The 26,062-nt window shown below is 50.3% G+C and overlaps 1 protein-coding gene across 17 annotated transcripts in view; it reads right to left on the bottom strand.

The window, feature by feature from the left end:
- Window positions 1-23,256, bottom strand: part of DYSF (dysferlin) — a 238,722-nt gene extending 215,466 nt beyond the window's left edge. For 7 of the 17 annotated variants that reach the window (XM_073023068.1, XM_007970265.3, XM_007970270.3 and 4 more), the window contains exon 1: window positions 22,750-23,256. In XM_073023068.1, coding sequence (XP_072879169.1) covers window positions 22,750-22,837 — 88 coding nt within the window. In that variant the 5' untranslated portion in view covers window positions 22,838-23,256. Of the gene's footprint in view, window positions 1-9,976; window positions 10,219-22,749 lie in introns of those variants that run through there. The other 10 variants (XM_038007086.2, XM_007970264.3, XM_007970267.3 and 7 more) reach the window with 4 other exon arrangements.
- Between the last annotated feature and the right edge of the window lie 2,806 nt (window positions 23,257-26,062).

Genomic DNA, 26,062 nt, shown 5'->3' with positions numbered 1-26,062 from the left:
CCTGTTACTGCTTCATCAAGGACACTCTTAAACGAAGCTGTCTTTTTATTTTTAATTGTGAGTGCATGCAATCTAAAAAACACAAGAAGCACAATTTAGTGCCAAGGCCTTTTTTTTTTTTCCTTGAGATGGAGTCTCGCTCCAGTCACCCAGTCTGGAGTGCAGTGGTGTGATCTCGGCTCACTGCAACCCCCGCCTCCCAGGTTCAAGCGATTCTCCTGCCTCAGCCTCCCAAGTAGCTGCGACTAGAAGTGCCCACCACCTAGCTTGGCTAATTTTTGTAGAGACAGGGTTTCACCATGTCGGCCAGGCTGCACTCAAATTCCTCAGCTCGGGTGGTCTGCCCACCTCAGCCTCCCAAAGTGATGGGATTACAGGCATGAGCCACCACGCCCAGCCTGCCAAGGCCTTGATTAGTGTTAAGGTGCCAGTAGCATTAGCTGCCATTGCTGTTGTACCATCAGTACAAATGTCCAAACAGTGAAAAAGGCAGTTGTTGTGAAGGAGTTTTGACTTTCTGACCTGTTCAAAGAATCTTGAGGATTCCTCCCAGGTTCCATGTACACTTTAAGAACTTCTTAGGGACTGGTGAGGTCCTCACACTTGTAATCCCCGCAGTTTGGGAGGCTGAGGTGGGAGGATCGCCTGAGGCCAGGAGTTCAAGACTAACCTGGGGCCGGGCGCGGTGGCTCAAGCCTGTAATCCCAGCACTTTGGGAGGCCGAGTCGGGCGGATCACGAGGTCGGGAGATCGAGACCATCCTGGCTAAACCCATGAAACCCCGTCTCTACTAAAAAAGACAAAAAACTAGCCGGGCGAGGTGGCGGGCGCCTGTAGTCCCAGCTACTCGGGAGGCTGAGGCAGGAGAATGGCGTAAACCTGGGAGGCGGAGCTTGCAGTGAGCTGAGATCCGGCCACTGCACTCCAGCCTGGGCGACAGAGCGAGACTCCGTCTCAAAAAAATAAAATAAATAAAATAAATAAAATATAAAAAAATAAGACTAACCTGGGCAATAGAGTGGGGCCCCATCTCTATAAAAACCTTAAAAAATTAGCCAGATGTAGTGGTGCATGTGGTGCCTGTGGTCCCAGCTACTTAAGATGCTGAGGTGGGAGGTTTGCTTGAGCCCAGGAGTTTGAGGTTGCAGTGAGCTGTGGTCATACCACTGCACTCCAGCCTGGGCAACAGAGCAAGACCCTGTCTCTAAAAAATAAAATAATCTCTTAAGAAATTCATTTAACATTTCTGCCTCAATTTTCTCATAATAATACCTACCTTACAAGAGGTTGTTGTGAAAATTACCAAGATGGAATGTTGAGGTGCCTGGCACATAGCATGCTGATTACATGTGAGTTCCCTTCCCCTGCCCTTCCCTCTGTGCCCACTCTGATGGATCTAGTGAACTCCTACTGACTCTTCAACACCCAGCACGGTTGTCTCTCCTCTGGTAAGACTCCCCTGACTCTCCCAAAAGAGGCAGCTGGTCTCTCTTTGGTGCTCCCTAACCAAGCTGTGACCACATGTGCAGCACAGCAGCACAGCAGTGTTCCTCTAGCTCTGAACCTGCAACTGGGCTGGGAGTTTCTGGCAGCAAACACCATGCCTCACGCATGTTACTAACAGTAACCCTAGTCTATAGCGAGGTGGCCAGTAATCGGGTGCTGAGCGAATGGGTCCTTTTCTTTCCACCTTGACTGCAAGTTGACTTCCTCAGGAGAGGATAGAAGCGCTGTTTCCAGGGAACGCCCCAAGACTTCATTCATGGTGTGGCTGTTTGTCAGCGGAGGGAGGATGAAAGGAGGCGTCATGTAGGGGAAGGGTCCTGGCTGAGCCACTTCGAATTCTCTGTGGCCCATGTTGGTGTGGCTCCAGCAGGAATCAGACACACCGCTTTGGAGTCACTCGACTAACAGCCACCTTAGGGAAGACCTTAGGGAGGACTCATCACCTCCAGGCCTTGCTCCTCAGCAATCAATGGATCATAACAAAAGTGTTTGCTGCACAGGGTTCTGAGGAGGCCTGAGATGCAAGCTACGTGTCCACTTCCCCTCCCCTATCACAGATCAGCTTCCTGTGACCTACAGGGGTAACATGGAAAATTCCATCTGCAGCCTCTCCTGAGTTGCACACTTGGAAACTCATTTCCTGGTGCTCCAGGCTTCCTTAAGTGAGCGATATCTGTGTGCCAAGCCCTGTGCTAAATATCTTTTAATCATTTTCCACTTCCTACCTTCCCTGAAGATGAGGAGAATAAAAGCCCTCAATGAGATTTCACTAAGTCCTGGTTAGAAGGGCCAACTCTGGGACCCTCTGGGTAACATGAAGGAAGGGGTCACTCATGGGTGCTGCAGCCCCAAAGAGGAGCAGAAACAAATGAAACATTCACTCAGTACAATCATGTGATTTACAGACACCAAGAAAAGGGAAGGCACATTGATAATTAGGAAACAGTTAAGAAAATAGTTCCTCATCATGGATTTCGACCCGCCCTGTTCCTGGTCACTAATTTTGGCCTTGAGAGATGTGGCTTTATGCATGTAATTTAGCAGAAGTTTAAGACACAGGAAAGCTCACAGCTTATGCGAGGTGAGGAAAGGGGGCCATGCCCTCTTCCCAAACTGCTCTGAGGAACTGGGGACCAGCAGCAGGTGTAAGAATCATTATGAAACCCTGAGGTGCTAGACTGAGTGACTCAGCCAATTACAAAAAGACAAATAGTGTATGATTCCATTTATATGAAGTACCTAGAGTAGTCAAAATTGGTCGGGCATGGTGGCTCACGCCTCTAATCCCAGCACTTTGGGAGGTGGATGCGGGCAGATCACCTGAGGTCAGGAGTTTGAGACCAGCCTGACCAACATGGAGAAACCCTGTCTCTACTAAAAATACAAAATTAGCTGGGCATGGTGGCGCATGCCTGTAATCCTAGCTACTGGGGAGGCTGAGGGAGGAGAATCGCTCATATCCGGAAGGCAGAGGTTGTGGTGAGCCGAGATCACACCATTGCACCCCAGCCTGGGCAACAAGAGCAAAGCTCTGTCTCAAAAAATAAAAAATAAAATAAAAAATAAATCCTAGAGAAAGTAGAACTGTGATTACCAGGGACAGTGGGGGAGGGGAATAGGGAGTTAGTATTCCATGGATACAGAGTTTTGGTTGGGGAGGATGACAAGTTCTGGAGATGGTGATAACTGCACAAAGATTAATGCCACAGAACTGTATACTTAAAAATGGCTAAGATGATGCATTTCATGTTATGTGCATTTTACCACCATGTTTTTTTTAAGTCCAGGTGAGAAAGGGTGTGGACATAGATGGTGGACCTGAGGTCTACCAGCCAGTATCAGCTTGGGGAATGGGAAGGAGGAGGAGCAGAAGAGGTCTCCCATGCTCGGATGTCCCTCCTAGAGAGGGGACAGAGAGAAGGAGAGGAGTTACGGTGTCTCAGACTCCCAGTGAGAGAGACAGAGAGATAGCTGCATCTGCCCATGAGTCAGGCAACAGGAGTTACTCTCAGAAGCTGCAGGGGGCTTTGGATCCTACAGTAGCCTGGATGCAGACTCTTGCTTTTCCCCCAAATATTTATTGAGGGCTTACTTTGTGCAGGGCATTTCTTGACAGCCCCATTAGAATTCTCATAAGACCAAGAAAGTGACAGAAATTCAAAGAATCAGCAGAAAACCCCAAGGCAAGTGAAAGAAGGAAAGATGGCCCTAGCCTGGGCTGAAGGAAGGGCCTGTATTACCTCTTGGTACAGACACCCCCAAACAAAAAGCACAGGTAGATGGTCATTCTGACACCTGCGCTGCCATGGTTTACTCAGGCCTGGACACCCCAGGAACTGGGCAGCTTCTCCCCTATCACCAGCAGAGCACTGCTCCTCTCCCCCTCAACCACCCTCCACCCCACCTTTCTAAATCCTAGCTGGAACCACAGAAGTGGCCAAAAAGGGAAGGAGCCATGGCGAAATGCACTTCAAGAGAAGTAGTCTTAAAACTCAGAAGGCCAATTAGAAATGGGGAAGATATTTACATATAATTTTTACTTGCCAATTAAAAAAAAAAACAGAACTGGGGAAGATATTAGAAACATCTATGACAAAAATGGTAACATTCTCAATATATAAAGAGCACTTGCAACTAATGAAGAAAAAGACAAACATGCCCTACCATGGGCAAATGAAAAGTAATTCAGTAAGAATAAATACAAATAGGTGATAACAATGAAGTATCACAAATAGTATTTGTACCTTAAGAGCATGTCAAAGATTTATAGGACAGTGCTTTGTGTTAGCAGGATTATTAGAAAAATAAGCCCTCATACTTGGCTGACAGGAGAATAAAGTTGATACAGACTTTATTCAAAGTCTATATCTTTATTCAATTTAGACTTTAAGAACAATTTGGGAAATGCAGCAATGCATTAAATCTGTCTATAACCTCTGACATAGCAATTTATCTTCTGGTATTTATCCAAAGGAAATAATTAAATATGTGGCCAAAGATTTAGTCACCAGAATGTGCCTCACAGTGGCTGTATAATTTAAGCACTGGATATAAATATAAACATTTATATAACCTAAATATTCATCAATAGGAGGTTGAGTAAATTAATGATGGTACATTCATATAATAAAATATTATGCAGACATTTTAAAAGGTTTTACAGAAGAATACTTACTGACATAAAAAATGCCCCTTTTTAAAATTAATTAATTTTTTTGAGACAGAGTGTCATTCTGTCATCCAGGCTGGAGAGCAGTGGTGAGATCTTGGCTCACTGCAGCCTCCGCCTCCTGGGTTCAAGCGGTTCTTGTGCCTCTGCCCCCCCAAGTAGCTGGGATTACAGGCACGCACCACCATGCCTATCTAATTTTTGTATTTTTTAGTAGAGACGGGGTTTCACTCTGTTGAGGCTGGTCTCAAACTCCTGGCCTCAAGCAATCTGCCCATCTCAGCCTCCCAAAGTGCTGGGATTATAGGCGTGAGCCACCACACCCAGCCCCCTGGTTTATTTTTCAGCAAATGTGCAAACATTGCTGAAAGAAAGAGTCTGGAGACTTCTGGTGGAGAAATGGGACTGACCAGGTGCTATTTCTTGACCTGTTTGACCTGGGTGATATCACACAGGTATTCTCTTCACACAGATATTTACTCTCCACCATGGCATTATTACTATTTGGGCTGAATAGCTCTGTGGTTGGTGTGGGGGACCTCCCCTTGCACTGTGGAATGTCTAGCAGCATCCCCGGCCTCTACCCTGTAAATACACACTCTGTGCCGCCGACCCCTGTGGCAACAACCCAAAATGTCTCCAGACATTGGCAAATGTCCTCTGAGGAAAAAACTGCCCCCAGTTGAGAACTACTGTATTAAATCATATATTTATATCTTCTGTACTATGCTTGTATGTTAAATTTCATAACTAAAATTTTTTTTAAAAGGGAAAAAATATTGGAGGAAACGTGTCACATTGTCAACAAGTTAATTCAACGTGGCATGATTTGGGGCTATTTTTTACTTTTGCCTCATGCCTTTCTGTAGTTTGTCATTTTTAACAGCAAGTACATATTATGTTTCTAAAAAGAAAACAGGCCAGGTGCGGTAGCTCATGCCTGTAATACAAGCACCCTGGAAGGCCAAGGCGGGTGGATTGCCTGATGTCAGGAGTTCAAGACCAGCCTGGGCAACATAGTGAAACCCCATCTCTACTAAAAAAAAAAAAAAAAATTGGCCAGGCATGGTTGCAGGTGCCTGTGATCCCAGCTACCTGGGAGGCTGAGGCAGGAGAATCACTTGAGCCTGGGAGGCGGAGGTTGCAGTGAGCCGAGATCGCGCCATTGCACTCCAACCTGGGTAATAAGAGCAAAATTCAATTTCCAAAAAAAAAAAAGAAGAAGAAAGAAAGAAAAGAAGGAAAGAAGGAAGGAAGGAAGGAAGGAAGGAAGGAAGGAAGGAAGGAAGGAAGGAAGGAAGGAAGGAAGGAAGGGAGGGAGGGAGGGAGGGAGGGAGGGAGGGAGGAAGGGAAGGAGGGAGGGAGGAGGGAGGGAGGGAGAGGGAAGGAAAAAAGGACATAAAACTCTTTTCTTCTTCTTTTTTTTTTTTTTTTTTTTTTTTGAGATGGAGTCTTGCTCTGTTGCCCAGGCTGGAGTGCAGTGGCGCAATCTTGGCTCACTGCAACCCTGCAACCTCCATCTCCCGGGTTCACGCCATTCTCCTGCCTCAGCCTCCTGAGCAGCTGGGACTACAGGCACCTGCCACTACGCCCAGCTAATTTTTTTGTATTTTTAGTAGAGACAGAGTTTCACCGTTTTAGCCAGGATGGTCTTGATCTCCTCATCTCGTGATCCGCCCACCTCAGCCTCCCAAAGTACTGGGATTATAGGCATGAGCCACAGCACCCGGCCGCTGTTTTCAATATTTTAAGTCATTTGTGAGGTGTAAACAGCTAGGTTCAGAGAGTCTGGGGCCTTCAGCCCACTTTCCCTACACAGGTGAGTGAAGAGTGTTCCCTGAGGATAGGAATCCACCTCCAAATAGTTCTATAAGATCTCCCGACTCCTGCCCAAAATCTAGAGATCCCCCAGGAGATAGAGAAGAGGAGGTGGGAGGGGGAGGCTGGAGGAGGAGACACCCTGACAGGACTGACAGGATGAGGGAGAGGGAAGCGTCAGTAATGACTTCTGGGTTCCGGGCTGATGACACAGGGCAGAAATTCACCAAGTGGGGATACAGCAGATCCAGCCTTCAAGGAAATAAGATGTTTCAGCTTTAAAGCAGCAGGGATCTGGTTTTGTTCTTGCATGCATCCAAGCACCTAGAACAACAGCACCAGGCACATAGTAGGTACTCAGTAAATGTTTGTTCAATGAACTAAATGCATGAATAGAGGGATATAAATAATCACATTACAGAATGGAAAATAGGCAGGGCAGAAAAGTACAGACGATTAAATACTATAGGAAATTAAGCTGCTCGTTCACACAATCAGTCAAAAATATCTACCACGGCCAAGTTACTCATGGTATTTTTAGTTAATGAATTAATTAATATAAAAACAAAAGAATGAGCAGTATTCATTAGTAGCCTCTACTATTAATAGAGGTCCTTAGATGGGGAAGCCAAAAAATTGCCCTCAGAGTCCAGCCTCCCAGAGCTCATAGTCTATTTTGGGAGGCAGGTCCTGAAATTACATCCGAGACAGGGAACAACTGCAAGGAAAGTGCGGCCAGCCCAGCCCCATACATTTCAGGCTGCCTGTAGGAGCCAAACACACAGTGCAGGCTGGCTTCTCTGCAAGCGGGCCACTGTCCCATCTGTGCCATGAGAAGATTGGGCTCAGTGCTACTCAACCCTGATGCACATCCAAAACACCTGAAAATTTGTCAGAGACAACACCTATGCCTGGGGCCCCACCGCAAGGGATTTGGCTTCAGAAAAGGCAGGCACGGAGGTTGGCGGTGGTCTTTGGTAAAGTTCCCACACACAATGTTGACGTGCAGCCAGAGTTGAGTCCCCCCAGCCTACAATGCTTTGTAAGTTCAGAACTTACAAAGCATTGTAGTTCAGTGTGTAAGTGTGAACTTACAATGCTTTGTAAGTTCATTCACACAATCAGTCAAAAATATCTACCACTAATGGTTTCCCTCCTTAGGCATCAACTCAGCCCCAAACTCCATCGTGAATGCTCCCACCAGGGGGAGCACAGTAATTTCACCTGCCACCACATCTCAGACCCATTTTTCCCAAGATGCGGTTCCAAAATAACCTGCATTGGGTATTTGTTAAATGCTGATTCTTAGGTCACCTTCCAGACCTGCTGCATCAGAACATCTTCAGCTGGGGACTCTGGAATCTGTTTCTCACACACATTCTACAAGTGATCCTCAAGAACAGTCAAGTGAGTGGACCATGTCCCAGACTGAGTGAAGCTCCCAGGCACACCTGGAGGATGGCTAGAGGCTGGGCCAGAAAGGGCACAAACACTAGAGAGCACCTACTTGTGCTCAGCACTGGGACAAACCAATGAACAAATAGGACAGGTCACTGCTCTCAAGGCACCCTGATGCCCTAAGCATGGAGCTGAGCACAGGCTAGTGGGGGCGAGGGGGCGAGCATCCCTAGCAAGGTGCTGCTGCTTGTCATCCAGAGAGGAGAGACTCATGACAGCCAGGGGAATCCTGGGTGTCCTCCTGGAGAAGGTGGCATTGCCCTGGGCTTTGAAACACAAATAGACTTGAAACAGCTGGAGATGTTACATTCTATTATATGGTATTTCTGTTTTCCGAGATCATCAGTGCAAATAAATAGTAAGGCATTACAAAGAAGGAATACAGTGATCTGGGCGAGATAGCAGCTGCACGTGTTCGGGGTACTTGGGCCAGGGCAATAGTAAAGAGGGGCCTCAAGGGATTTGGTCATCTTCCCGACTCAAGGACAGTGCCCACTCCAAGCGCTGGTAGCTCCCTGCCGCGACCACTGACCTGAACACATTTAACCTCCCTGGGTTTCAATTTCCTTATTTGCAGAATGGAGACATCAGTAGCCACCACAGGACTGTTACAAGACAAGGGAAAGAGCTGTGAGCAGACCCAAAAGAGTGTTAGAGCATCCAGAGCCATATACCAATATGTTTCCTGCTCAGTGTCCTTAGGGAATTTATTTTCCAGCCAATCATGACCCCGCAATTTCTGCACAGCAAAGCCTTAGGCAGCATCTGATGGACAGCGGAGAATGAAGAACTTTGTCTTGAAGTTGCTCTTGCATAGTGAACTCCCAGGCATGTCACCGATCAATGAAAACAGCGAAATTTTCTTCAACATTTCAAATCACACTTTTCAAAAGAGGAATACATATAACTTGTCCCACAGCAAAGAATAAAAGCTACATGTAGATCTCCCTTTGCCAAATCGTGTCTTTCAGCTATCATTATTTTGGGGGTGCTTGGAGATATGATTCAAATCACGGGTCAGACTTAAAAGAGCTCCCTTTGTGCCTTCACTAAAGGAGGCTTATGAGAACACCAGCCACTCTTCCCTCTTCGTTTGACCATCTTTTTTGATACATGGATTTTTATTATTCTTATTTTTATTATTGATTCCACAAAGCTACAAGGTATGGCTCCTGGCTAAGTGGAAATCCTCTCTCCTCTCCTTATTTATGTTTCTCTGCAGAACTGGGGTCCTGACTCACAGCTATTGTTCCATCTCTTAATTTTGACAGATCCTTCCTCTTCCCTTTCCCCTCCTGAGACTCCCACTCCCGTGGGAATCTGTCTTGGAGGGGCTGGGGGAGGGGGTTCAGGACGCCTGGTGGAGAAGTGGAGTGTGTGTGTGTGATTTCTCTGCTGCCCCACACAGAGATACCTGTATCTACTCTAAGCACTACATGTAGGGGCTTAGCTTCTTGAATTTAGAGAAAATATCCTTGACATTCCTCAAAATTCCTTGTATCAAGGCCATTTCCATCCTATTCTGTTCCTTTTCCTACTGATTAAGATGGGGCAGATTCAATATAGCCAATGTTGGATAAAGATGGGTGAATGAATGAGTGAATGAATGAATGAATGAAAAAAGACAACTTTCAAAGCACATCATCTACACGCCCCGTTTTTCAGTGGCCCTGATTCCTCTCTACCTTCTGCACCCATCTTCCAACTTACCCTTATCCCCACTACCCAGTAAAAGCTCGGACTTTATTTCCTCTGGGTATCAGTCTTAGAAAAGTGATAACCGCTGACCTACGGCACTTTCGCTTTTCCAATTTTTCAAAGCCCTGTGGCATTTATTGTGCTCTGTTCATTTCTCCTCAACGCCCCCCTGCAGAAGTTGGGACTGGGATTTCTGTCCCTGCCGACAAAGGGAGAAACTGTGGCCTGGACTAGGGTTAGCTCCCGAGCAGGGGCTGCAGACCCTCCAGTGAGCGCCGAGAGTCGGGTAGCACCCGAGCGTGGGCGCGGCGGCCACGGGGCTCTCACCTCGGAAAGTCAGGCTTGCGACAGGGTCGCTGCGCCGGTCCTTCTTCGCACTGGGGAGATTGCTGGCCCTCACCAGCAGGCAGCACAGCATGGCTGGGCAGCCCCGGCGGCGCACAGGCGCGCAGTCGGGGCGGGAGCGGGAGCACCAGGCCCGAACACCCACACAGCAAGCGCCCGGCTCCCAGGCAGCCGCGCCAAGAGAGCTGTAGCCTTCGCTGCTCCTCCGCGGAGAAGTGGCCAATGCCTGAGAGAGGCTGCAGGGAGGACACCGGACACCCACTGGGCGGACCCTCCCCTCCGGCCCCTACCCAGATCCGCCCTGCCCGCTGCGGGCGGGGAGAGACAGGGGTCAGACCGGAGCCTGTGGGGGCGCTGGTCCCTAGCTCCGCGGGTCCCAGCTCCCGGCCAGGAACCAGGCGCCGCTGACGCGGGCGCGCAGCTCGGCCTCCGAGAGCGCACAAGGCGCCGTGGGGCCTGCTCCGCGGGAGCCTCCGGTGACCAAGGCTCCACACCAGCCAGGGCGCCCGGGCTGGGTTCGCACCGGTGCCGACTTGGCCGCCGCCCTGTGCGCTCGGCGAAGGGGTGAGAAGGAGGCAGGAGTGCCGGCGGAAGGAGTGGGCGATCAGAGGCGGGGACGAGAGTGTGTCTTCGGGGAAACCAAGTCCGAGGGCGCGCTGAAGGGGGAGTGTGCGGAGCGTGCCGTGCACCCCGAGCCCCCGGCCTCCCTGCCTCTCGCCCCTCTCCCCCCGCCCCATGATCTGCGCCCAGGAGCCCGTCCTCTCCCCTCTGCAGGCTGCCGGGGCGGCTGTTTGGGTTTACTTGGACCCCTGGGCTGGGAGAGACTCCGAGGTTCGAGGCCCCGCCAACCCGCCTCGGAGCCTTCTCCTCGGCTGTGTCGAGTCACTCATCTCTGGAGGCAGAGATCTGTATTCAAATCATACTGAGTTCCCTGGAGAACCACGGTCCAGCTGCGGCCCATTCTGTCCCCTGCAAGTCCCCCATCCTCAACAATCTCTACACTCCCTAGTCTCCACAGTGGGAAAGCTGCTCAAGGTGTAAGCTTTGAACGGTGATAGTCGTTTCACTTATTATGCCTGGTTCCTTTCCAGCCTATGAACTTCTTGACACAGGGGCCCTGGCTTTGCGCTTCTATCCCCCAGCACTCCAGCACCTAGCCCCGGTGAGGGCACTGTCCGTCTTCCCAACTCCCAAGTCCTCGCTAACCAACCTGCTCACTCAACCTAAATGCACTGCTGCGCAAAATCTCAACTCCCTTTCCCCTCTCTTATTTTGAGGGATACATCATTCTCACAGGGCTAAGCCATAACCCTGGCGAATCCAACTCAGCCTGCCCCCAACCATTGATGTGTTGGAGAGTAACACAGCCGGCCTCAGGGGTGCCTTTTGTAGTCATGACCCCTAACTCAAGCGAGCCCTCACTGCTGGGGGCAATCATACTATACATCTTGTCTCCCTCTCTCCCAGATGCCCCTAGAATACCCCATCGCCCAACTCCACTCTCAGTTTGCTTCCTCTTTACGGAGCAGAGAACTTCCTCAGGCCCCCAGGCTCCTTCTAACGCCCTCGGCATCTGTGCCCAAATCCTGTGAGTTCTCTCCTGTTCTTACGAATGAATCACCCGTACTCCCCACTGAGAACAACCGGGCACATGGACATAGACCCCATCCCCTCTCTCCCATTCAGTGGTGAGTCTACAGTGATTCTCTTGCTCTCTTGCCTTACCAAGTTCCCCTGTTTACCAGATCATCCCACGAGCACATAAGTATGATGCTATTGCTCTCAAGAAAGCATACCCTTGACCCCACATCCCCTTCAGCTACTGGTCATTTCTCTCTTTTCACAACAATGACCTTGGAAGGAGCTCTCCATACTTTCTGTCTCCAATCTCCCTCCTCCATTCTGTCTTGAACCCACCCAGTGACACCTTCAACCCCACCAGGTCACCAAAACTGCAAATCCCCCTCCCACTCTCCTTCAAAATATGCCCAAAATCCCACCATTTCTCACCATCTCCATTGTAACCGCCCCCAGTGGAAGCCTGTCATTCCTTGCCTGAGTCATTTAATCAACGCCATAGACTCCCTATGTGTCTCCTGCTCTGCCCTTGTCCCCACGGTCTATCCTCAATCCAATTCTCATGACCTGGTTTTACTCAAAGTCTTCCAATTTTGCTCCCATCTCACTCAGCACAAAACTCAAAGGCCTTACGTAGCCTTAAAAGCCCTGGCTGACCTCCCCAGGACCCATGCTCCTTCAAGCGTACCAGCCTTCCAGCTGTTCCCCAGACAGGCCAGACCAGCGCCTCCCCAGGGTCTCTGCCAGCTGTTCCCTCTGGCTGGCATGTCTTCCCTTCCTTCAGCTATTCACTCCAATGAGACCAACCTGGCCACAAAATTGAAAACCACAACTTTCCCTCTTTCATCTCCCTTTCAGGCTTCTTCTCTAGCACCAATCACTGTGTAGTATATGTGTCTTACTGGTTTTCTGTCTTCCCCATCAGAATGTCTGCTCCAAGGATGCAAAAGTTTTGGTCTGTTTTGTCCACTGCTGTTTCCTCAGTGCCTGAAACAGCATCTGGTGCAAAGCATGGTCTCCATAAATTCTTTCTAAATGATGGACTGAAAGAATAAACATTCATCCATCACTTCTGACTTGCTGAAAATAAGTCACATCCCTGCCTTCAGGGAGCTTCTGGTCGGGGGTAGAAACCACAGAGGGTAGCAACCACATCTATAGGCACTGTGGGAAGTGCTCCCAAGAAGTGGAAGGCTGGTAAAGGACAGAGCTGGGATGAGCATGGGGGTGGGGAAAAGGAAAGAGAGGAGAGTCTGAGCCCGTTCTCATCACAGCACCTTCTCTAGCTGCTTGGACCCTCTCCCCTTCCTCCCAGCTGTACCCTTCTCATCTCCCCTCAAGATGAGGTGGACTTTTGATTCCCTCAACATTCATCCAGACCCCCTTCCCTCCTAGCAGAACCTGACTGCTCAGTTACGTAGCCCCAGCTCCAGGATGGATCCCACTCTATCTGAGCACATTTCTCAGCAATGGCTATCGGTCTAGCAAGAGACCTGTGTCCTAAGTCGTTCCCCTGGAGAGACAGATTTATATGCCATGAATACAGAAGCCCAACTCCCTCTCCTGCTTCGTGTGCATAAGGAAGCTTATAGATCCAATTGCTGACCAATTAAGGACATAGCAGACACAATGGACAGCAGACCAGAAAGAAAAATGGAGCCTGCCTGGGTGCAGGATGATACTATGGAGTTGCTGACAGCAGCGGCCCATCTGGAATGGCCACTGCCAAGACGCAGACTGCAGTAGAGAGGCTGGCCAGTGTTGTGCACTCTGCAGAGCTGGTGGGGGCTGGGAACAGGTGGGAGCCCCACCCCCTACCAAGTTGGTGGGGTGGGAGCCCAGAGCTCCCAGGCACAGCTGCAGCTGCTTGGCTGTGGCCCCAGACCCAGGCATCCCTGCACTCTCCAGGGCCAGGAAGCTTGCAGGTTCAGAAGTGCCTTCTCCCCGCTCTGGCCTCGCCCCACTCCAGTCACCCACTCCAGGGTGGAGCAAAGTTGTGTCCAAGCCCAGGTGCTGTTGCAACCCAGCCAGGTGTGTGCACTGACATGCCAGCCCCCTGCTGCCTCAATGCCCCCCAGACTTTGAGCACTGACAAGCTCAGGAGGGAAGTTGAGGGGTGGCTCTGTCCAGACCTGCAAGCACCCCTCTGCACGAACAGCCTAGGTGCCCTAGGCATGTTGATGGCAGTAGGAGGCAGACAGTCTCCTGGGCAGAAAGGGGTGGGTGAAACCCCACCTACAAACCAGGGATGGCCTGAAGCCTGGGGGCCGGGCTGCCAGTTCCAGGTGGAGTCCTCAGCCCAGAGTGAGAACTTACGGTACTTTTTCCCCTGGCCCGCTCCTGGCCACCCATGGACCAATCAGCACACACTTCCTACCTTCTGAGCCCATAAAATCCCAGGACTCAGCTAGACTCAGAGATGTTGGGACTACTAGGTGCAGGAAGGAGCTACCCACTCTGGGTCAGGTCTCCTCCACTTGTCAGGAAGACCTGCCTGCAGTGAGGAACTACCCTCCGCAGGTCTCCTGTCTGCTGAGAGCTGGACACTCATCAGAAGAACCTACTTGCAGAAAGGAACTACCCCACTTCGGGTCTCCTGAGAGCTGTTCTGTCACTCAATGAAGCTCTCTCCACCTTTCTCACCCTCCAGTTGTCTGTGTACCTCATTCTTCCTGGACACAGGACAAGAATTCAGGACCTGCTGAATAGCAGGAATGAAATAGCTGTAACACAAACAGGGCTGAAACAACCTGCCCCCCAACCCCACTCGCCAAGTTGCAGGTGATGAGAAGGAGATAAAAGCTTCAGCCCTTCAGGGAGCCCAGACCTAGGGGTCACATGGCTATGACCCCTCTTTGGGGCTCTGCAGTTCCTGGTGCCTCCAAGCTTCTGGGCACCACCGCATTCCTCGGTAGTCACAGTGGAAGCCGCTTGCATTATGCCTGGTCCAGCTGCAGCCTCGCACAGAGCCAGCACCTGTACCAGCACCTGGAGCTGCCTGCCCCACCACAGCTGGCATGCCTGGCTGTGCGCAGTGACCGGACCCTGCACTTGCTCACACACCCCTTGCTGCTCGGTGCCTGGCTCACCCTTGGCAGGCGTGGGATCGGGGCTGCTACTGTGAGCTGAGCATAGCCTGCCAGGCTGAGTGGGTGGAACGAGCCCAGTGGGCCCAAGCAAAACTCAGGCAAAGGTGCCACCAGTACAAAGGTTTCCAGCTGGAAAAAGCAACACCCTAAGGATCCTGTGACAGAGTTGTATAATCTATGTGCCCAGAGCTCACTGGGTCTCTGGACACCAGTTAGTGAGCTGATCCCCTTAAGACTATTTATCATTTAATAAATTGATTTTCCCAAGGTTTAAACATGGGGTATCCAGGAGGCAAACAAACCTTGCCTCTCTGCTCATTTAAGTCTATTTGAGCCAGGATTTCAGTTGCTTGCAGCCTAAATCATCTTCATCCTTACTGACACCCATGACTTTGGTACCATCTATGTGCCCACAGCATCCAAGTGACTCCACCAAGTCTTGCCACCAACTTCTCCTGCCCAGGCCACTGCAGGTGCCTCCTAGCTGGAGGCATCATCACTCTGGCTATGTCTGGCCCATTATCCACACTGCAGCCAGGTGATCTTAAAACAAATAAGATTAGGTTACTCTCCCGCTAAAAGCCTCTTGGGAGGTTTATCCAAAGCCCTCCTGTGCTCTTGGGATGAAACCTAGATTCATTTCCTTGGGCCAAAGGGCAAGGCCATTCCACCTCTCGCTCTCCGAGCTCTAGCTCCAGTGCCTTGTCAGTTTCTAGAATATGCCAGGCTCCCTCTCAGCTCTGAGGTCGGCTGTCCTCTCTGCCTCCAGCTGCCTTCTTCTCTTTCTTTGCAGAACCACCTATTCATACTTCAGGCCTCAGCTTAAAGATCACCTCTCCAGGAAAGCAGTCATGATATCCCAGGGTCTAGATGGGTCCCTCTGGCAAATGACTGCACAGCAGTGCTTTTCCTTCTTAGCACACATCACAATGGTCAGGAATAACTATTAGTGTAATTACCCGTTTCGTGTCTAGCTAGACTGTGGAGGGGAGAGACGAGGGAGAGACCAAATCTGCCTTAGTGACCCAGGTATTCCCAGCGTGTGGTACAGGACTGGCCTGGCGTTGGTATAGTGGACACTGCACATGGCTCCCGGGTGTGGGTTCTGCCCCTGGTGAGTCCAGCCAGTGGTTCTCAAAGGGGATAGTACTGCCCCCTAGAGGGACTTTTGGATATTACAAAGCCTTTTTTTCTTTTTCTTTTTTCTTTCTTTTTTTTTTTTTTTCTGTCTATCACAATGATTCCTGGTTTTGCTTTTTCCCCTATCATACCGCACCCTACCCCAGCTCCAATCCATCAGAGTCAGCACAGGAAATGGAAATCTGTAGTGGGTGTAACTAATATTTCCATAGGAACATTCCAAGAGACTTCTGCCTTCCCTTGGCTTGTGTACAAGGAAAAGGGTCTCCCCACATCTGTTCTGCAAACCAGAAAAGCAACCACTGGTGATCTGACCCCTGGATACTTCCTGAGGCCTCTTTCTCATCCCAGCCTCCAATTTCCTGGTCTGGCTGATGTTCACTGCCCTGGACTTCTCCATAATCAGATAACTGATCCCTGCAGACTTCATACTGAGGCCTAGTAACTCAATAGGGCTTCCTCCCGAGGGGACACTATCAGGAATTAAGTTCTAATGGAAAGTGTGGCTGAGACCCGACCTCCACTCCCCAATATATGTTCTCCCCTTCATCCACAGAAATTTTCCATAGCACTTTACTTGGGTACATGGTCACCCAAATAAAAACATTTCCCAGCCTCCCTCATAGCTGAATGTAGCCAGGAGGCTAACTGATGACCAACAGAATATGAGCAGAAGGGCTGTATATAACGGCCTGGATGTGTCCTTAAAGGGAAGGGGCACGCCTCCCTGGCCCCCTTTCCCCTCTGGCAGGAATATAGACAGGGGCGTGCGCCATCATGAACCACGTTGTCAAAGGGAACTTCTGGGGATAACAGAGCAATGAAACAGGAGGAGCTGGGGTCCTGGACAGCCTGTGGGTCAGAGTCTTACCAGCCAGGACTGTCTACATTCAACTATTATGTGAGTGGAGAGACCATCATGCTTATACCAGTGTGTGTTAGGGCTTGTTTACAAACAGCTAGGTCTGCATCCCACCTGAGGCTTCAGGTGAGGGCAGCTCCTCGGGACCCCAGGCTACTCCAGCCCCACGGTAAAGGTGATAGGGCCGGCTTAGGAGCCATAGCCTGGAAGGAAGGGCTTGAGGGGCCTGTTTGCAAACTGAGTTTCATGCTTATTGCAGTATTTCAGGGCTGACAGAGGTAAGGGGGACGGGGACTAAAGCGCTCCCACTCACTCCATCCTGTAGTCACTGATGACAGGTGCTGCGTGATGAGCCCAAGGGAGAGGACACTGGCTGTCTTCTCTCCAGAGAGCCCAGGCCCAAGGTCTCCAGGACTGAATGAAATACTGTGTCTCAGAAGCGGTCACTGGTGTTCTTTGGGACACATCCAGCCTACAGACATGTTGTCTTTAATCAGTACAATGTTTTATAACAAAATTGTACCTTAAACATTAGAAGATTTTTCCATATAAATCTGAATTTATAGCTTCTCCTGAAAAAAATCAGAGAAGGTGGCATCTGGGCCTAGATTTTCCACCTAACACTGACCATCTGGCACCTGTAAACCAGGTGTCCGCCCTCAGCTCACTCCCAATAGGCATATATGATGTCCCCTCTGGCTTGATCTCGGTCCACCTGCCATGCTTCTGGAAGTGCATGAGTTTGTGACCCCTGTCACTAATTTGTGGCCCTACCTTCCTGACCACCAAGGAAGGCATGCTTCTGATCCCCTCTTGCTGCTGGAGTTGGGCCGGTTCTCCTTCTCTGACCACATTCTCCTAATGTTAGCTGGTTCTTTGTGTTTCCCAAGACCTAAACATGCGGAGCCCAGGAGGCAAACAAACCTTGCCTCTCTGCTCAATGTCCTCGACCTTGAGAGGAACATTCTATATGAGTTAACAGGACTCCTTCAGGGCATATTTGCCAATGTCCAAAGGCTTCCAGAAGTATAGATGAGGCCTTCTTCCCTCTCCCTTCACATTCATTTAAGAATACGTGTCCGGTGGATATCCCAATCCACCAGCTAGAATTAACAGGAGACCTGTGTGTCCAGCAAGAGGGTAGAACCCATGTGCAGTCCTGGTTCTGGCTACAGCCATGATTAGGGCCTGTCAGGGGAGAAATCCACAGTGGAATCCATAATGGAAACAGTCCTGGGCTTCTGTCCTGGGCTTCTGTCCTAGGCCACCCTTTCCTAGTGGTGTGACCTGAGGCATGTGATTGGACGTTTCAGTGTCTGTTTCCACTTCTGTGTAATCAAGAGAACGAGGACAGTTTGCAGTGGTGTTGGGAGGATTAAACAAAACACTAGCAACTCCAGCACAGCACACATCCACAATAGATGTGAATGCTCTGTCTGCTAACATCCCATGCTAGTGGACAAATCTGGAAAGAGACTAGTATGCAGGAAGTAGAGAAAGAAAGTGAGTTTGGCCTGGGGAGAGGGACTGAAGAGGTTTGTGGGCTACTGGGGTGTCACCAGAGGAATATTTGCTCCCAGAAAGAGAAAGTACCCCAGTGAGGGCCACTGCCAGCCATCAGGCGGGTGGCCAAATGCTTCCACCTCAGAAGGGACTGCTCTAGGAGGGGCAGCCAGAGAAGACAGGCCCAGTGTCCCTGGGGGCAGACAGATGGCCACCCACCACTCAGCCTGTTGTGTCCAGCCTGGCAGGACAGTGGATGGACAAACAAAGCTGAGGATAGACTTGACCAAGCAAAAAAGACATTGATGGATGTGTACAATTATTTCTTAGTACATGTACGATATATGTTAATAATGATTATCATAATAAATTTATGTAAAATTATATGTAATAATAATTATTATAGTTAACATTTATTGCTTGCCTGCCTGAAGTGCTTTATATGGACTAACACATAAACTCTCCAGAATCATTCCTCCAAAGCAGGTACAAGCTATTGTTATCAACACTCTACAGATAAGGAAACTGACACAGAATGGTTAAGTAACTTGCCCAAAGCCACACAGCTGGAAAGTGGCAGACCTGGGATCCCGAGTTCAAGATTCAGACAGTCCTTCTCTCCCTCTTGTTCAATGCTGTTATCCCACTGGACTGTGACTCAGGCTGCCAGCTAGCCGCTCTTCTGAGCCCCCGCCCAACTTTTACTTTCTCCTAGACTGGTTAAGCTTGGGATCCACAGTTACATGACCCCCTCCCTGGAAGTTCCAGAGCACCTGCCACACCCACCACAGGTTGCCCACCTCAGTGCCACGTGACCATTGTCCTGGTCTTGGCTTATCAGAATCTAGGCAGCCACCATAGCCCTGTCAGAGCTGTGAGCTGGCCCGGAATGAGGGTACTGCCTGGAGGGAGCATCCTGCATCAACTGGTGACTGATTGGTCCCATCAGATATAGACAGGGTGAAGCAGAGAACAAGGGCCCCCTGAGATAAGAAAGCATCTGCAAGACTGGAACATAAGGGCTGAGGATGTCTGTGCTTGGGTGAGCGAACAGCAGTAAGGACCATGCACGTGATGTGGCAGGATGAGAGAAGTCAAAGTGCAGACTGAGGGGGGCATCAGAGTCTCAGCCAGGCCTGGATTCAAGTCCTGTCCCTCCACCTTCTCTTGCTTGTCTTTGGTAAATCCAAGCTAAAGCCAGAGGTAGATAGTAGAGTGGTTAAATCTGGGGATATTGTGGGGGCTCAGGAGCCAGATACTTAGACTCGAATCATAACCCCACCACTTACCAGTGTATAACCTCAGGCAACTTACTTAACCTCTTCATGCCTCAGTTTCCTTATCTGTAGAACAGGAGTGATGACAGTTGCTACCACACATGCTTGCTAAGGGGATTGAGGTGTATGTGTCTACATGTAAGTGCCTGGTACAAATTATAACTGGGTCATGATGTAGCTTATATTAACGTTCTAGTTAGAACAGTATCTGCCATAAAATAACCATGGTGTCAGTTAAATAGATCTCTTTCATAGGACTGTTGGTGGGATTTTAAAGAAACACCATCTGACAATGGTATGCTTTTGTGCTTAGCAAATGTCCATTCCCTCTCTTTGTGAGGAACACGCATTTGAAACCCCAGAATCCTCCATCTTTTGGTCAATTGTTTCACACTGTGCTCCTGCAGCCCAGCACTCCCCCTACTCTGACTCAGCCTCTTGCTGGGGACCCCAGCCACCGCCCTCCCTGGCTGGCTCAAGTCCGAGTGCACTGGGTGTGGGCAGCACATGGTATGCTCTCCACAGCACTTTCTTATTCATGCGCCAAGGATGCTGAGAACAACAGAGGGCACTGATGAGGGGTTGGGGGTGGGGACGCTGTGGCCACTATGTGACCTTGGCCAGGCTCCTGCACTTCTCTGGGCCAATATCCTCCTCTTTAAGGGGGGATAATATCCCTGCCCTTTGCCTCACAAAGCTTCTGTGAGCTTGAAATGAATGTCTACATGCACAAAGGGGCTGAAAGTGTGGCTACAGGGTATTATAATCATGTAACCAAAGGAGGGGCTTTATGGGACAACAGATGAAGAGTCTCGGAAGAGCAGACCCAGCCCAGCTGGGGAGGGAAGGCTTCCCAGACTGGTGTTTTGCGTTGAGCTGCATCCCTGAGACCAAAGTCTTCTGTGTAATCATTCACCAAGCTGACCCTGCCAGGGAGAAGGAGAGTGAGCAGGCCTGAATGTCATAGGGAGGCCAAATTTGGACATGGGTTGGAGCTTGGCTAATGCAGGAGGTGAAATGTGGCCAGGGGCTGGGGGAGGGGAGGGATTGCATTCCCCAGGACTGCCTGGCGGTTTCAGTGATGACTAGGGGTGGGGGCTCCAGTCAGTCTCTTCCTAGGCTCAGGGGCTCATGACAGATTGGCACAGAAAATGTACTTCCTTTTCCCAAGGTGAGCTGTGTGCTCTGGGCCCTGGAAAGGGGGAGTCTACCCTGAAGAGTCAGGCAGCAGGCAAAAGGCAGATGGGGGTGGGGAGAGGGTCCAGCCAGGGATGTATAAATGGGAGGACGCAGGATGGGGGGAACTGCTCCTCACACAGGCCCTTGGGGCTGAAATAACAAAAGCCACACCAGCGGCACTTCCTGTACTTCTGGGGTTAGAAAGTGCCTGCCATCTATTATTCATTCTTTCCTTTCTCCAACCAGAGGTCTGAGCCTAGCCTGGGTGAGGGACCATGAGGTAGGAGCCTGGTGTATTGAGTGTATGGGGATGCAGAGGGGGCATGTGGTCAGGGAAGGTGGAAGAAAATCTGGTTCAGGCTGAGTGGAAGCCAGAGACAAAGCCCCTGACAGCAGGGGCTGCTGCAGCTGAGTGTACATTTGTGCACCTGGGGAGGGCACCATTCACAAAGCCTACTCAGCCCCCAGGTTCGGGGGCTATAAATGGGAAAGAGGTGCTGGGGTGGGAGGAGGCTGCTTCACCCACAGAGTGCCTGTCCTCCCTCCCCTCCATTAAGGGGCTTTTTACAGTATGAATGGTGTCCCCTGGAGTTGTGCAACAGGAGCCCAGAGCCCTCAACCAGGCTACTAAACAGGGCCACTGACCTGACCTGCCCAGAGCTGAGGATGCAGAGAGGAAGCATGAAAGACTCCCATGTCCTCCCTGCTGGAAACACCTGGATAAAGCTCATTTCCAGAGGCCATGTGGGAAACTGATTGAGAGCAGGTCAAAGCAGCATGTTAGGAGAAAAAGCACAGCTGGAGTGCCGCCACCACCCCTTTGGCCCCTGCCCTTGGTGCACACTGCTTTCCAGGCCTCAGGACCATTCACCAACTCCTCCTTGAGCTCTGCTCTGGTCCAACAAATCCAGAAGCCCTGAATCTCACACCCAGGAGAGTGTACTCATGACATGACCCCCTGCACATGCTGAGCTGGACACAGGGCCTGTGCTTTCAGAGCTTCTATTCCTTGGCACATCACAGGTGTTCCAGCGCTCCAGGCTGTGCATGTGCTTGGGATCATATGTGCAGATGGCATCTGTGAACAGGTGTATCCAGGAGCTTGTGGAACTGAAAGGGAATGTCTGTGCTGAATGGCCAGAAACCAACTAATACTATGATTTCTGGAAGCCTGGGATGTAGTTAGAAGTCAGATCTCCGGGGAGAAGGGGAGTGGCAGGTAGTGGAGGCTGAGAGGAAAACCCGCAGGCTGGGTGGGAGGTTCACACTCTTTCCCCCTAGTTCTTCTCCCCCAGTATGGTTCCAAGCCCAAAGACCCAGCTGTATAGATCCTAGCTCTGGCTTGGTCCTGAAGGGTTCCTGGAGAGCAGACAGGGCCCATCCCTCAGCTCCCAGAGGAAAAGTCAAGTCATAACTCTATGAAGGTCCTCCTGTGGGAGGTCCCAATCTGATAGGGGAGTGGCTTTCCTGCTCAAGGAGGCCTCACTCTGATGATACAAACCAGATATGAACCACCTCCCTCCATCCACTGGTCCATTGGGGGCAGGGGTTGGGGGCAAAGAAAGTCTCTAAAGGTTGGTGCTGTGACAGCTGTGCCTAGCGGCTAAATTTCCCCCATCCTGTAAAAGGGTAGGGTGCCTCCGCCTCCAGTGGCTGCCAGCCTGCCAGGCCAGCCTCTGAGAGAGAGCAAAGGGCCAGGAAAGCAGCCAGGCGCAGACCAGGGCGGGAAGAGAGCTGGGTTATAAATAGGCCTGGGACCAGGCCTTCGGGGAGAAGGAGGAGAGCCCTGCAGTACAGCGCTTCGCCGCCCGCAACGCGGAAAGACCTCTTTTCAGAGATCCCGAAAAGGTGAGAGGAGAGATGCTGGTCCCACTTTCCTGGCCTACCTCAGTGCCAACCCAGGCTGAGCTTCCAGGAGAAGCACCAGTCAGGCACATCGCTCCTTCCAGCCTCAGTTTCCCTGAGTCGCCCTCTGCAGACCTGTGTCGTTGCAACACTCAACGTCAGTCTGGCGGGGCCAGAAAGTCTCCTGTCTCTCAGCTCCAGGTGCTCTCCAAGGTTGAGAGCTGCGGCGTCACCTCCCCTACCCAACCCCGACCCCCGGCGGGGGTGGCCAGCCCCTCCTACCTGCAAACACCGCGGAGCAGTAGGCATCGCTGATGTCGGTGTCGGGTGTGTGGACGTTCTCAGCATAGAGGATGAAGACCCTCAGCATGCCTGGTGCGTGTAGGGCCCCGTGCGCCCAAGGCGCAAAGAGGGCTCGGAAAGGTCGGGAGGGCCGAGGCGCTGCTTGTGGGTCCCCTAGCTGGAGAGGGTTGGCTGGGTGAGGTCGGCTCGGATCTCTGGCTCCTGGCTCAGAGCTGTTGCTCTTAAAGGGGAACAGGCCACCCCCGGCTGCTCCAGTGGGCTAGGCTGGGTACCCACCCCCGCTGGGCTCACCACACTTGTCAGTCGGTGGCGTTCCGAGAACAGGGGCTTCTGCTCATCTTCCACCCCCGGCGCCCTTCCCCAGCTCCGACGAGCTGTAATCTAATGCTCCGGCTGCAGAGTCTCCCAATGACACGGCATTTTGCACCTGGCTGGGCGGTGGCCGCGATGGCCGGGGGCTGGACCAGGGCTCCGGGCGCCCAGCGTAGCCCAGATCTCGCTCTTGGACAGGAGAAGGGCTCGGCTCCTCCCCCGAGCTTCCACCCCTGGCTGAGCGCTGCACCAAGTCGGTTGCCTCCTTCCGCCTCGGGGATTGGAGCAGTCCCTGCAGAACCCAACCCAACCGCCCGGGTAGGACGGGGGATCCTGGGGAGGCTCTTTCCGTAAGAGAAGCCTGGAGCTGAGAATTTCATTGACAAGCAAGGCAGCTGTCTTAAAAACTTTGCCCCCTTTTTCTGGCTTTAAAAGCAGCACATGCCATTTTAAAACAAAAAGCATAAAGAAAGAAATCTCTGGTTCTGAAAAAAATAGTATATGAACATTTGGGTATTTGGCAGCCCGGGCTTTCTCCTCTGAATGTATATACACATGTAAACTGCAGTATTTATTATGTATCTGAGTGTAGAATGCAGTCTGTGTCCCACGTTTTCATGTAACATCTTGCATCATTCAAAAATTATTCATAAAAGCTGAGATCCGGCCACTGCAGTCCAGCCCGGGCTACAGAGCAAGACTCCGTCTCAAAAAAAAAAAAAAAAAAAAAAAAAAAAAAAAAGAATATTTTCAGTAACTATATAATTGTCTGTCATTTGAATGTACTAGATTCACAAACTTTCTCTTCTTTCACATTTAGGCTCTCCCCAGATTCTATTATAATAGTGAGAAAGAGAGTTTCTTTTTCATAAAAAATAGATATAAACTCATCTTAGCCGCCCCCCCCCCCCCCCCGGCCCAGTTCTTCAGATTAGATTCTAAGGTCACAGGATATGACTTTTTTTAGGTTCTAGTACCTATTGCTAAACTGCCTTCCTGCAGATATGTAGATCCACACTCCCGGCAGCCTGTGACTCACCTTCTAAAGAGGGCCAGTTGGATGGGTGTGCAGCTGTCAGCAAAACTCCCACAGCAGCCCATGGGGGCAGCAGACACACCCAGGGCAGGATGGGCTGGCCGCTGACAGGTGGCTGATTTTTCCCCATAGGGAGATACCAGAAAAGAGCAACACTCCCCAAAAAGGTCTATAATTTCAAGGTTAGGGTAGCAAACATTTCCTGTGGTCACTCAGGGTCCTTCTGTAGTGATCTATGCCTTCTTTTCTTTGCATTTAGCACAATGTATGGTGGGGAGAGGAAGAGGAAGGGGGAAGCTGAAATTCAATCATTCATTTAATGGGAATGTATCAAGTTCTAAAATAAGTCAGGCCCTGTCCTGGGTGGGGGACACAGTGGTGGGCACAAGTGACACAGCCCATGTTATGGGCTGAATTAGGTCCCCTCAAAATTTCTGTGTGAAAGGCAACTCCAGTACCTTGGAATGTGATTCTACTTAGAGATAGAGCCTTTAAAGAGGTGAACAAGTTAAAGTGAGGTCATTAGGGTCATCCAATCTGACCAGTGCCCTTATAAAAAGAGGAAATTTAGATACAAAGACAAAGCAGGGATGCACGCACACAGAGAAAAGGCCATGTGAAGACACAGGGAAAAGGCAGCCATCTGCAAGCCAAGAAGAGAGGCCTCAGAAGAAACCAAGCCTGCTGACTACATCTTGATCTTGGACTTCCAGCCTCCAGAACTGTGAGAAATAAATTTCTGTTATTTAAGACCCCCAGTCTGCAGTACTTTGTTATGACAGCCCTAGCAAACAAGTAGAGTCCCTAACCTCAAAGAGCTTCCAGTTCAGTGAGTGAAACTGAGTTACGGAATGAACACATCAGTCACATACCATTACAAATATGTAAGCGCCATAAAAGACAGAAAATGTGGGAGTGTGAGAACAGAGAGCAGGGAGTCCTCATCGAGTGCCCAGGACAATAAGAGCTATTTGAGATAAGATCTGAAGGCCAGCTAGGAGTTCACTGGGCAGGACTGAGGTGGGGGCAAGAAAGAGTATTCTAGAGAGAAAGAAGGAAGCGCTCTGTGTCAAGGTCATGGGAGGAGAGGAGTGTAGTTTAAGGGGTTGTGGGATGGGGCAGGCATGCTGGAGGGCACCATGCAGGGCCTGGGGGAAGCTTCCTGAGGCCTGCTAAGTCTAGAGGAGTGGCAGGATCTGATTTACGTCTCAAAAGTTCCCTTTGGCTGCCCTTGGAGAACACAGTGCAAGGGATCAGAGTGGAAGTGAAGAGTTAAAAGCTACAGCAGAGGGTCAGGGTGAGAGTTTATGGTGACTTGGACCAAGGTTGTGAAAAGGGGGATGGCGCAAAGTAAGGCAAAGCTAGGAGGAAGAAAGGAAATTCTGCAAGAGCTGGTGAAGCAATCAAGTTTCCCACTACAGAACTTGGCCATTATGTGTTGCTGGAGAAAACAGCTTTGGCTTGGATGTGGTAATTGATTGCTTGACTCATTCATTCATTCATTTACCAACATTTATTGGTACCTTCTCTGTGGCAAGCACTTTTCAGATTCAAGTTTTAGAGAAAGATACCAAGGAGGGAGTAAAATTTAATTGCTTTGGGAAGAAGGGCAGGAGGCCCTGTTGATGTAGGGAAAGCCCAAATTATGGTCTATTTTTGAAGAAGTACAGTTTGGCTCTATTCAGATGTATAAAGTAACATGAACCTGCTCTGTGGCAGAGCTAAAATTAGACCTAAGAAGTGGCTAGCTGCTTGCAAATATGGTGTGGCTACAGTGATTTGAAAAGAGCCAGTTTTCCTTATAGGTTAAACACCTTCCTCGCAACTTCACTACTTTATTCGTACAGAAGGCTGTCTTCAAACTTTTCCTGTCTGTGCAGAAATAAACCTCTAGTGAGCATGTCTGCTCCCAAATTGTAGGACATGTTTGGGGTATCTTCTCTA

This window comes from Chlorocebus sabaeus, chromosome 14 (assembly GCF_047675955.1).
Source record: "Chlorocebus sabaeus isolate Y175 chromosome 14, mChlSab1.0.hap1, whole genome shotgun sequence".
In the NCBI taxonomy this organism is placed as follows: domain Eukaryota; kingdom Metazoa; phylum Chordata; class Mammalia; order Primates; family Cercopithecidae; genus Chlorocebus; species Chlorocebus sabaeus.
The sequence above is the reverse complement of the archived record's forward strand: the minus strand, read 5'-3'. Positions and strand labels throughout refer to the sequence as shown.